Source organism: Rhinoraja longicauda, chromosome 5 (assembly GCF_053455715.1).
Source record: "Rhinoraja longicauda isolate Sanriku21f chromosome 5, sRhiLon1.1, whole genome shotgun sequence".
Lineage (NCBI taxonomy): Eukaryota > Metazoa > Chordata > Chondrichthyes > Rajiformes > Arhynchobatidae > Rhinoraja > Rhinoraja longicauda.
The window spans coordinates 45,838,174-45,851,425 of NC_135957.1; the positions used below are offsets into that span (position 1 = coordinate 45,838,174).

At 38.9% G+C, this 13,252-nt stretch overlaps 1 protein-coding gene across 8 annotated transcripts in view; it reads left to right on the forward strand.

The window, feature by feature from the left end:
• Positions 1 to 13,252, forward strand: part of msraa (methionine sulfoxide reductase Aa) — a 269,008-nt gene that overhangs the window by 122,703 nt on the left and 133,053 nt on the right. For 7 of the 8 annotated variants that reach the window (XM_078399436.1, XM_078399432.1, XM_078399434.1 and 4 more), the window contains exon 2: positions 9,872 to 9,940. In XM_078399436.1, the coding sequence (XP_078255562.1) occupies positions 9,928 to 9,940 (13 nt within the window). In that variant the 5' untranslated portion in view covers positions 9,872 to 9,927. Of the gene's footprint in view, positions 1 to 7,788; positions 7,857 to 9,871; positions 9,941 to 13,252 lie in introns of those variants that run through there. The other variant, XM_078399437.1, reaches the window with a different exon arrangement.

Below are 13,252 nucleotides of genomic sequence, written 5' to 3' on the forward strand. Positions count from 1 at the left end.
AAAGACTGTATATTGTCTTGTTTAATAGAGTATCAGTGCACAAGTGCCAATAGAAGTGATTGCTTGTAATTTCAATTGCCACTCGCAGTTAAAGTAGCAGTGTTCTTGAGAGACAATGATAATTGATTACCGCAGGGAGCTTGTCTGGAAACAGATTTTTTGTCACCAATGCTGTTTAGGTCCAAGACAGTTTTTCTGCTTATCAATTTCCAAAGTAACCTTTAGGTAATTCTCTAGTTCCCTATTGAAATTCCAGTTATCACAATTTGGTCCGCATAATGCAAATAATGTTCCCTAAGACATCATTCACATTATATCCAATATGTGTTAGGACAGCACAGTGACACAGCGCCAGAGACCTGTGTTCAATCCTGACTATGGGTGCTGTCTGTGCGGAGTTGGTACGTCCCTCCTGTGACTGCGCAGATTTATCCTGGAGTTCCGGTTTCCTCCCACATTCCAAAGACGTGCACATTTGTAGGTTAATTGGCTTCTGTAAATTGCCCCTAATGTGTAGGATATGAAAGTGGAATAGCATAGAACTAGTGCACGTATGATCGATGGCCAGCATGGACTCAATGGGCTGAAGGGCCAGTTTCCATACTGTATCTCTAAACTAAATTAAACTAAACTAAAACGTGTTACAGCAGAACCTTCTGTAGTCTCTGAATCTTAATCAGTGAGCAGTTTTTCATATGTTGGAAGGATATTTATGTACAAGGTATAATTGGCAAACTTAATCCAATTCTTGCTCATTGTTAAGTTTGTTTCAGCTTAACATTCTCAGTCTTAAATAAAGTATGTCCAGACTTAAACACATAATGCTGGCATTTCAATGTGGTACTGAGAGAAGTTTGGTTACCATCTATGGTTCGAAACATTCCTGGAGGTTTGATCAAGTAACACTCGGATTGCATATTGATCAAGTAACACTCGGATTCCCATTATGGAGCTAGATAGAGCTCTTAAGGATAGCGGAGTCAGGGGGTATGGGGAGAAGGCAGGAAAGGGGTACTGATTGAGAATGATCAGCCATGATCACATTGAATGGCGGTGCTGGCTTGAAGGGCCGAATGGCCTCCTCCTGCACCTATTGTCTATTGTCTATCGATTGCCAGAGTAAAACCATTCTCAAATTGCAGAAACAGCACTTCATATTTCACTTGGGCACCTCACAACCCAAAGTTATGAACATTAAATTTTTCAATTTTAGGTAACTTCTACAAATGCCTCCCTCCCCCATACCTCCCCCTCCTCACCCAGTTCACAACCATGTATCCTCTTGAATATCACCTGTCTCTAGCCAAATATTGGCCTATCTGGGAACCTCCTTGCCTGAAGTCACCTGTTCATGGCCCTGCTTTGTCCTGTTTTTTTGTTTTCAGTTTTTACCCCCACTCTCCCTACTGATTAGTCTGAAGAAGTATCTCGACCCAAGGTGTCACCTGTCCATTTTCTCCAGAGATGCTGCTTGACCTGCTGAGTTAGTCCAGGACGTTGTGTCTATCTTTGATAATCTAATTTACAGCAGTGACGACAACAATACTTCATTGGATCTAGAGTACTTTGTGATCACTTGAGGTGGTGAAAGATGCTGAAACTGTGTTCTTTTTTTATTTCCCATGTATGATCTTACTTTATCTGGATTTATGGATGATAATTGGAAATGCTTTTTCTCTTTCACTTCCTTGGCATTGCTGCTGGATACAGTAGCAACGCATAAGTTATGATTAAAATGCTATTTCAATACATGCTACAAATTGATTCTGCGATATCTAGAATGGCCAATGGTTTAAGCCAAATGGGTGTTTTTTTACTGCAAATTTGTTTGAGAAATAGTACTAGCCAAGAACAAATCTCAGTAATATCAAGTGGTTAAAAAATATAGATTCTTAGTGTTATGAGTCCTTCGACTGCATAAAAAACAAGTTTATTCAGGCAATATTTGCAGTGCAACATCCCCTAAATAATGTAAATTTACGATTTGGCAAACAATTATCATTCAAATGACATCATAACCTCACAATTACTTTTGAACTTTAATTGTATTTCATTATATTTAACAAACTGTCATTGAAAGAATTGAAATAAATTGTAAAGTGTTAAAATGAAACAAGTTTCCAATAAAGGAAACAGTGATTAAAATCAATGGACAATCCTGATATCTACTTATAGGTTGCTCTATATATTAAAAAAATCAATGTATAGTTCTGAGACCAGAAAATATAATTAGCTGATGTTTCAGTGTATACTTAACGGAAGGGAAATGATTAATGTGGTCATAGAGGGCGTTCAAATCAAAATGAGCTAATGCATGAAAGTCTTCACCATCAGCAACACTGTAGGAATTATTTTAATATTTTTCCTTTATGTGCTTATTGCTCCTCATTTCCTAAATAGGATTTAGGGATGAGATGAATGGCCAAGGCAACTTGCTGCCAGGTTTCTGCAACTTGCCGTCAGATTTCTGTTCTGCTCCGAATTCTCAGTGTGCTGCAGTAAGATGTGGTCTTTAATTCTCCTTGAAGAAAATACATGTGTTGGAACTGAAGAAATAACAATATCCACCACTGCAGATAGCAGTGCCAAAGTAGTACCCTGAGGCTTTTCTATCCTGATGTTACGGTGCAGAGATAATTGTGTTTTCATTGATCACGAGTACATTTACAAACATGTCCCTTGTAACTGGAAGATTTTCACCATGATTCCTGTTGACTCATTTTGCTATTTTCTGTTTTTTAACTCCAAATCTGTCTTGATGTCAAGTAAGGCTATATTGATCTTTCTGTTATACAGCTGTTGTGTCTTGATGGAATTGCGAATGCAAGGGCAGGTGATTGGTGAGTAGGTGTCACTTGATAGTCCTACAGATTATTCCTTAGATTGCTTTGCCGATATTGAGAAGAAGCTGCTGAGGCAATAATTGGTCAGACTAGATTTGCTTTCAATTGAATTGAATCTCACTGGGTAATTTGTCATTTATCAGTGTTTCTTTGGAGTAACTTGGTAGAAGGATGGGTGTACATCTTAACCACAGCAAAATTATCGGGAGTTTGGAACTAGCTGTTTTCTCCCAGGATTGTGAATGCATGGAAAAAACGAACTGCAGATGCTGGTTACTATGCAAAAGGACACAAAGTGCTGATGTCAGGCAGCATCCCTGGATAACATGGATGGGTGATGTTTCAGGTTGAGATCTTTCTTCAGACTGTAGGGGCGAGGGGAGAAGAAAGCTGGAAAAGTCCTGCATGTCCGGCGGGTAATAGGTCGACACAGGCAAGTGAGGGGGGTGGGTTGATAGGTAGCTGGTTGGAACAGAGGCCAAATATAAGGAAGGAAGGAACGAAGATATGAGGTACATTTGAAGAGTTGCGGCTGTTGTTCATAGGCTGCAACGGCATTCAAAACCATAATCCCCTCCAACCTGCGTCTCTCTGCATCATTTTGCAACTGGATCCTTGACTTCCTCATCAACAGAACATAATCAGTAAAAATCGGCCACAACACTTCCTCCTCGATAACCATTAGTACATGGGCACATCAAGGCTGTGTGGTCTGCCCCCTGTTCTACTCACTCTAAACCCATGACTGTGTAGCTGGACACAGTCGGCGAATACTCTCTTCAACTTTAACAAGACGTATGAAGAGGAGGCACAGTAGTGCAGCAGTAGAGTTGCTGCCTGACTGCGCCTGAAACCTAGGTTCGATCCTGACTACAGGTGCTGTCTGTACGGAGTTTGTGTATTCTCCCTGTGAGCGTGTGGGCTTTCTCCGGGTGCTCTGGTTTCCTCCCAAATTCCAAAGACATGCAGGTATGTAGGTTAATTGGCTTCTGTAAATTGTCCCTAAAGTGTAGGACGGAATTATTGCATGGGTGATCGTTGGTCGGTGCTGACTTGGTGGGCTGAAGGGCCTGTTTCCATGCAGAATAAAAAGGGAGCCGGAGTGGGGGGCTGCCGAGAGAACAAAGAGGGATCCAGTGTGGTGGGGGAGGGGGGGGGGGTGGTGGTGCTGAGAACAAAGAGGGATGTGTTGGGGGGAGGGAGTGAAGGAAAAGGGACTATCTTGAATATTTTTATAACTTTGTCGGCACCTTTTGCATACTTGTGTACTGTATGCCAAACAGAATTTCATTGTATCAAGTACATGTGACAATAAAGTATCAATCAATTAAATTGTAATTATACTTCAGTGTTGCATCAAATACTAATTCAATTCTTCAAAGCATACATTTTCAATTTTTTTTACATTGAGAAAAGTTTGTAAATATCATATCATATCATATATCTACAGCCGGAAACAGGCCTTTTCGGCCCTCCAAGTCCGTGCCGCCCAGTGATCCCCGTACATTAACACTATCCTACACCCACTAGGGACAATTTTTACATTTACCCAGCCAATTAACCTACATACCTGTACGTCTTTGGAGTGTGGGAGGAAACCGAAGATCTCGGAGAAAACCCACGCAGGTCACGGGGAGAACGTACAAATACGTTTGTGTCAGATTTTCTTTGATTACATTGAAATAAGGCTATAAAATAGTTCTGCTGATAAACATGGAATGATTAGTAGTGTCCTCTGGATTTCCTTGCTTAAATTGCAGTTCAATCAGGAAAGATCCTAACTGTTTACAGTAAGTCATTCTTGTGTGACTTTGGAAATGTGCCAATAATCGTGGGGTAGTAAGTAAATGTGATGCTTTCAGGAAATATTTTTGATTTAGAAATTTCAGAAATAGTATTGAAATTTGGAAATAACAATTGTGCTGTATCAAAAACCAAAAAAAACAATTGAAGACAGATAAATCTGCAGGATTATCATGTAGATAACAGCTACGATAAAAATGAAGATCTAATTCTGACAGGGTCTTCAATCTGAAACATTGACTCTGGTTTCTCTTCCACGGATGTGGCTTCACCTGCTGAGTATTTCTAGCATTTCCTGTTTCTATTTTAAGATGACCGATCTAGATTATTCAACGTAGAAATGTCCAGCGACCTGAATATCAGTGCAATTATCATTAAAAGTGTCAGCAAGGATAAAACAATAAAAACAAGGGAATTAGATCCTAGATTTCCGATTAGAGACAATGAATGCAACAGGGAGGAAGTGGTATTGAATGAGTACAAAACCTAAATTAAGTTGGAGTAGTGTAGATAGCTTTTTATACTGTCTGAGAAAGATAATAAAGCAATGAGCAAGGTGCAAGGTAGAATATTTAGAGAGCAAGAGTAGTGAAAGATAGTAAAACATCTCTTTCACTGGAAAATGGCGAAGATTATGTGTTGACTTGATCAAAGTTTCAGATTTTGGAATGTTGGATTAATGTAAGATTGTTGGTTTCCCATGATCAGGGGAAGAATGAAAGTATGAATTTAATCACAAAGATATAAAGAGGAGATCTAAAATATTATTTTCTGAATATTAATCTTTCTGAACCCCTTAATTTGGTCATTTGCAAATTTTGTTTCTGATTCCAAACACCATTTCAATTATTTGAATTGAATAACCATGATCCCAGCACTGATTCCTGAGGAACACAAGTTCCCACCTTCTTGCCAGTTAGAGTAACTATTTTCAGCTCCTATTTTATCTATATACTAAAACTCTCGTTTGTTATCTTGTTTGTGACTGAACCTCAGCCTAAACGGTAGCACAACAATTTTAGGCCCACCTTACTCACCATTGTCACTTCAGTGATAATGCAAGTAGTTTTATTGAAATAGGTGTTATATTTTTTCAGTTATTCACATTTTAAAGTTTAAAAGGAGGGAGGGGGAGGGGGGGAGTGGGGGAGGAGAGGGGGGGGGGGTTGAGGAGAGAGAGGAGGGGGGGGGGGGGAGAACAGGGTTCTGCACCAATGCAGGAGAGCTTTGGGCCCAACGGATCCACTTTGTCTAGTACTTTATAATAGTTAGATTACTCTCCATTCTGTTTGTTGTATTCTGACTGCACACGCCTTAACTTCAGGGAGGAGTTTATTTTCTTATGTAAATTACATCCATTTCATTTTCCTGACAAAGCTTTGTGCAACTACTTCAAAGAATCCAATAAAGCATGACTTTGCCTTTTGAAATCAGTGCTGACTACTCTTATTTTTGTTTCCTGTTAATTCTTAAGCAAAAGTAATTCTACCATCAAAGACTGTTACCAGGATTTGTGTGTCTTTTCAACAAGGGACGACATTAGTTGTGCATCTTTTCTGTTGAATTCTTAATATATACATTCTTCCTATTTAATTCTTACCTGTTTTAGTGTGTATGGATCCAATCCATTTCGACCTGAGATGTACTCCTTCCAATTTTGCCGTCTTGACTCTTTTCTGGTCTTTAGTATAGTTCTCAAAATATTTTCTCCTTTTTTTGCAAGAGAATTGCAGTTTAATGTTCTATGTTGGTTTCTGATGTCAAAATTAGATTCCCATCTTCATACTAAAGGGTAAAGCTAGTTTGGGGTTAAGAGTCCTTACTGCTTATACATGCAGAATTTAAGCTTGCAGTTGGTCAGATTGTGGCCAGTAAGAAGATGGTAAATCCCTCATTCTTTTCAAATGGTGCATACTCCCTAATCAAGTTATTGCTTGGCAAATATTCACTATTATTTCTGAGAAGAAAAAAAAATTTAGTTAATATAAAATTGCAAGTCATAAAATGTATTAATTGCAGAAATAATGAATTCTCTTTATAACATTTTCTAAGTAATTGGAACCAACGCTGGTTATTATGTCTTCCTGTCATCTTCATGGTTAAAATAAGCTATTGTAGGGGCTGACCCAAGGAGTGGCCTGATCCGCCACACTATAGCCGTTTTGGGAACCAGAAGAACCAGAAGAAATACCTCAGCTGTTATTTCATTGATTTAGTTGCGTTATTGAACCAAATCAATCTGTATTACAAATTTAGAGCAGTATAGTTTATCCTTTGCAATTTGGAATAGTAACTGAGATCATAATTTCATTCTGTCATATTACTGTAATCTTACCACGTTCTCACTAATTGTTTTTAATATCCTCGGGCAAAATATGATGTATTTATTCCTGTGCTAGTTCTTTATATATTATCTCAACCCATATATAATCCTCAAAAGTATAGCATGGGCTTTGTGATGAAATAATATCTGGATTTGTCATGTAATCAGTAAGACTTGGGAAACTGGTTGAGATGCTACCTTGCTTTCTTGATTTGTGTTTCCTTAAGAAGAGAGCAATTTGCTTGCATTTTATGCACAGATTACTTGCTGTTAGTTGTGTCCTTTGCTCTTTTCACATGTCATTGCATTCACAATTGAAAGCAAAGGCACTGAAGCCTCTACCCATTTTAACCTTCAGTGCTCTACACTGCCTCATTAGTATGGCCCATTGCGAGTTGGATTTGCATTGTTTTTAGACTAAATGATTTGATTATCCTAATGAATGCAGCTCTGTATTTAGAAGCCAACAAATATGTTATATTGGGGAAAATGTATGTCAAAACTATTGGCATAAACAAAATAATTGTTAGAATTTTGAAACCATTTTTGAGTATTTTGTATGACTACATGAAATATTAATTATTTGCTCTATAATTCTAGAAGAGGGAAATTCTACACATAAGTCTTCAAAGCCATGGTTTGACAGGCCTTCAGATATAGTTGTACATAAAAACATACAATATAATTTGTCTGAAGAAGGGTCTCGACCCGAAACGTCACCCAGAATGTCACTCTCTCTCCTAGATGCTGCCTGACCTGCTGAGTTACTCCAGCATTTTGTGATACCTTCAATATAATTTGTAGATTACAAATCCTTTTTTGACTTACTTACACCAGTGAAGAGGACATGAAGTTCAATAGTTAATTTCTGATAAAGATAATTGCAGGTAATGATATCTCTGATATTCTATAATTAAGAATAAAATGATGATGAAAAATGTGTTCAGTAGTTGGGGGTAACTACTTTTCATTGTAAAGTTATAAAACTAAATTGTAACTGTAACTATTTAGCAATAAAGGGAGGGTGTTGACAATATGGTGGCCTGTGTTCACAATGATTAGAAATGGGAAGGTTTCTGGCTGGAAGTTTCACATTTGATGAATTGTGGTGATTGTATTCTCAGACGTACTCAGGGGACTAAGTCTAGCAGAGCCTCAGACAAACTTGCACCCTGCAGTCAGCTGTTCTGATTTTACATTGGCAAGATCCATAGTGATTCGTTCCATTTGTCATCACAAACTTTTACACTGTCTGTGTTTTATTTGCTGGTTGTTTGGGAATTTATAGTCAGAAAAAAATGTGTAAATTGCATCAGGAGTATTTTAATGGATTTTGGCTGAAACAGGGAAATTTATAAAGTACTCATAATGTCGCAAAATGTTCACAGGCAGTTCCTGAGACCAAGACTTAGAAGAATACTGTAGGAAAGATGGGCAATGGCTTGATCATGGAGATAAACTAACCTCATCTACTTACACTTTCAACCACAGGGTACTTTAACTTTATTTTCTGTGTTCAGCTTGTTTTTTACACCACGTGCCAGCATTGGAATCATTTAGGCTGCTTTATAGCGTGTACTAGATCAAGTGGACCCATTGGGCCCAAACCTCTCCTGCATTGGTGCAGCACCCTCTCCTCCCCCTCACCTCTCCCCCTCCCCTCTCCCTCTTCCACCCCCTCCCTCCCACCCCCTCCTCCCCCCCTCCCTCCTCCCTCCCCTCCCTCCTCCCTCCCCTCCCACTCCCCCCTCTGTCCCCCTTAATAGAGTATTCGTCGACATACCGAATCTTTTCAATTTTCAACAGGACATTTTAAAAATAAATATCCTGTTGATATGCCTCTTTTGACTACTTTGGGTCTAAAATAAATGAGGACCAACTTTGCATTCCTCCCAAGTTCCTTGTCAAGTCTATGTATGATTAGCCTATAAGATTGACAGTTTTCAAACCGCACTTTTCTGTTGCACATTTACTACCAATGTTCCATTCCCTTGCCAAATTAGTTTAAATTAAAGCCTTCCCAGTAACACTAGCAACCATCTCTCCTTGCCCTCTGGCAAGAATATTAGACCCATTCTGGTTCAGGACCAAACCATATGCATGGTACAGGTCTCACTTCCCCTAAAACAGTATTAGTAATTCAGAAATCTATAGCCCCTCTTTCTGCACCATCTCTTCAGCCACATATTCGCCTGATGTCTCTTCCCATTCCTATACTTGCTAGCATGTGGTAGTGAAAGTAATCAATAGCTTACAAGCTTAAGGCTTTTTAATTTACAACCTCGCTCCCTGAATTGAAATTCCAAGATCTCATTATTTATTTTATCTGTGTCCTAGTATTAAAATGAACTATGAATTCCCCCCTTAGAATGACCTGCAATCTTTCTTTGCCAGCATTGGCCCTGGGGCCAGGAAGGCAGCACACCATCCCAGATTCAAACCTGCAGAAGCGCCATTTTAATCTCCTGCCAATAGTACAGTATCCTTTTATCATATTGGAGAACCTACCCACAGTTTTACACACACCATTATTTTACCGTTTTTTAGATCCAGTTTTTTAATTTCTGTTGATTTGGTGGAACAATATGACACAATGGTAGGCATTCATATGAAAGCATCAAAAATTGTGTGACTTTATTACTAAATATAAGTAGTTGTACTGATAGAGTTCTTTAAAAAAAGAATTGATTATGTTTGGCCACCTGACAAAGATGTTTTCTTGGGGTTTTATTTTACCATAGATTTAAGTTTGAACAATCTAAGAGATTGATTGAATCAACACCATCTTTACCTAAACTGCCTTTCTTCCAGAAAAATGTTGGTGTGATATTTCCCTAATTGAATCAGCAACTTGCATTCTGTTTTGTCTTTATTTTAAAAGTTATGCTTCTTGCATTTTCAGGAAAACATCATGTTAATGGAAATAGGACAGTCGAACCATTCCCTGAAGGACTACAAATGGCTATGTTTGGTAAGTTATTTCTGGATATGGTACTGCATGTTACAATTAGTTAACTCATTTGTGGAATTAAACACAAAGTGGTTGTTCCTCAATGTTAGCGTTATGCTTCCCATAAAAGGGTTGTGTCACACATTTTTTAATTCCATCTTTGGCTAAGATAAGTACAATGACTTCTGATTACCAAAGAGGACAATAACTAGGGGGAATAAATTAAAAATTCACATGACCATTAAAATAGAGTTGAGATTTTTTTCTGGTGGTGAGGGAAGGGGAGCATCTGAAGTTGTTGCTTGAACAGGTATGGAGGCACACACCCTTGAACATCAATTATACAGTATTTGGTGTGTTATGACCGGTGGAAGAATATGGACTAGAAATAAATTTAGATTCCATGGTTCTTTTGCGATCAGTACAGACTGTGGACCAATTGGCCTCCTCGTTTATTGTAAATTTCTAGGGTTCTGTAATGATGCACCCTGAGTGTGACATTATAAGTTCATAATTATATTTTGCAAGACTACTTACTCTTACATCAGTGAAATATTTTAACTGGACTGCGGTTCATCATCCAACTGGTACTTTCAAAATCCATAAATTTGAAATATGCAAATGGACAACCAGTACTGAATTTTGAAAACAATTTCCTTTGTATGAAATGTACTATGAGTCTGTCAAGACACATGCAAATTAACGGGCAGTAAATTAAAAGAAAACCACTGTGGCATAAAAATGATACTTGCCCACTTGAGGAAATATTCACAGTGGTCAATGGCATTTTTTAATCAAAATCTCCTCAGCCAGGATAAAGGGTGTTGCTGATTTTTGGAAAAGGTTTTTTAAAAATTGCATGCTTGATATTTGTTCTGCTCCATTGACAAAGTTTGAATAATTAAATGGTCCATTAGCTTGCAGTAGGCCATGGACAATGTTAGAGCTGGGATACTTCTAGTTTCAACAAGTAGAATACTTCTACCATGTTTGTACCTGGCAATAGCCCTCTCAATTAAATAAAGACCTAACCACCCACTCTGCACTTCAATGACACCACTAATTGTCTAGAATTATGCAATTATTGCAGCATAGAGTAAAACCCATTTGTCCAATTGAGTCTGTGCCAGTTCCTAATATAGAGAGCCAAATAGTTCTCCTGCTCATTCTCCTGCTCTTTCCCCATAACCTGCAAATTAAGCTCTCTCACATACTTATCCTATTTCCCTCTCAAAGCCTTCATTGAGAGTGTTTACATCACCCTTGTAGAGATGAATTCCAGTTTCTAACATGTAAAATAAGGGCTCCTCATATCACTCTTGTCTTCTGCTAAAACATTACATCTGTGTCCCTGGTCCTTGAACCATTTATCCTCTCTACACTGGCCTGATGTTGTACACCTTCTATCAAGTCTTCAATCAACCCTCTATGTTTAGTTTATTGTCACATGTACTGAGGTACAGTGAAATGTACAGGGTATGTTCAATGAATAATAAACTGAGATACTCCACTCTAATCTAAGGGGTAGAATTCTACATCTCTGGCGCAATTTAGGTCAGAAGAATGGTCCGGGCTTGAAACGTTGCCTATCTACAAAGCTGCTGCCTGATCCGCTGAGTTACTCCATCACTTTGTGTTTTACAAAATCTGGTAATTCTTGTCTGCACTTTCTCTAGGTCCAAATATGAAATGACCAGAGTTGGAAACAGTTGCTTTCAAACCAATGTTTTTGACAAATTGGACATAACCTTCCTGCTTTTGTACACTGTCTTTATTTATGAAGCCCAAAATCCTATATGCTTTACTTACCACTCTCAACTTGCACTGGCACCTTTGATGATTTATGCAGAAGTGTCCTGACTCAATCTGTCACCCAACCATTTCCTCCACAGACCCGCTGAGTTACTTCAGCACTTTCTGTTTTGCTATAGAAACATAGAAAATAGGTGCAGGAGTAGGCCTTTCAGCTCCTCGAGCCAGCACCGCCATTCAATATTATCATGGCTGATCATCCAAAATCAGTACCCCGTTCCTGCTTTCTCCCCATATCCCTGGATTCCGTATAAGCCCAGGCGCTCTCTTGTATATTCTATAGACTTATTGTCAGATAGATAATATGGTAATAAAACAAGCAGAATAAGCTGGAGAAGTTGCATCTGGTAGGTTTAAATCCTGGTGGATTGTGCATGTGTTTTTTCTTATATCCATGCAGATATTCTATATTACACTGGGAGTTGTAATTGCTACAAAGTAAGCCAGAATGTGTCTGGGTGTTGCGAAGCCTCATCATCTGCCCACTACATTCTGAAATACAGTATGGTGAAGGAAACTATTTAAAAATGAATTTGTATGTCAGCTATGTTCTGGTTTTCATTTGCTATTGAGGCAGCTGTCAATTAGTTCCGAACTAATGAATGGTCATACTGTGTTGTTGCTATCAAAAGAAGTAACGATAGAACTGAAATCAAATCAATGTACTACTGTACAAAGAACTGAGAAATCAAAGGGTAGTTGATCCATAAGAGTGAACGAATCGTGAGGAAGACCTTTAAACACGGGGATTTTGCCAACTGCAATCTTTAATGGAACTTCCTTGATAAACAAACCAATATTTGAGCAAAAAAATCAAAGTTCTGGAGGAACTCAGCAGGTCAATTAAATTCAATTAAATTAAATTCCATTAACAATTGTAAATCCCCCACCGCTCCCCTCCCCCAAGGTGTCCCCCAAGGCTCAGTCCTTGGCCCCATCCTCTTCATCCTCTACCTGTTCCCCCTTGGTCAATTAATCCGCCGTCATGGTCTCAACTTCCACTGCTTCGCCGATGATATCCAGCTCCTCATCTCCACCAAGTCAATCTCCTCCAACACACACTCTACACTGACAAACTGCATTACTGAAATAAAATCTTGGCTTCAATCAAACTTCCTCAAACTCAATTGCAACAAATCTGAAATCATCATCATTGGTCCAAAAATGCTCACCAAATCCACCCAAAACTTCATCCTCAACATTGATGGTCTCCCAGTATCCACCTCACCTCACATCCGGAATCTTGGAATCATCCTTGATCAAACCCTCTCCTTCGACAAACACATCAAACACATCACAAAGACAGCCTTCTTCCACCTCAAAAACATTGCCCGTCTCCGTCCATCCCTCTCCTCCACAGCTGCAGAAACCCTCATCCACGCCTTCATCACCTCCCGTCTGGACTACTGCAACAGCCTCCTCTATGGCGCACCCTCAAAAATCATCAATAAACTTCAATACATTCAAAACTCCGCTGCCCGTCTACTCACACACACCTCGATCCGTGACCATATCACCCCC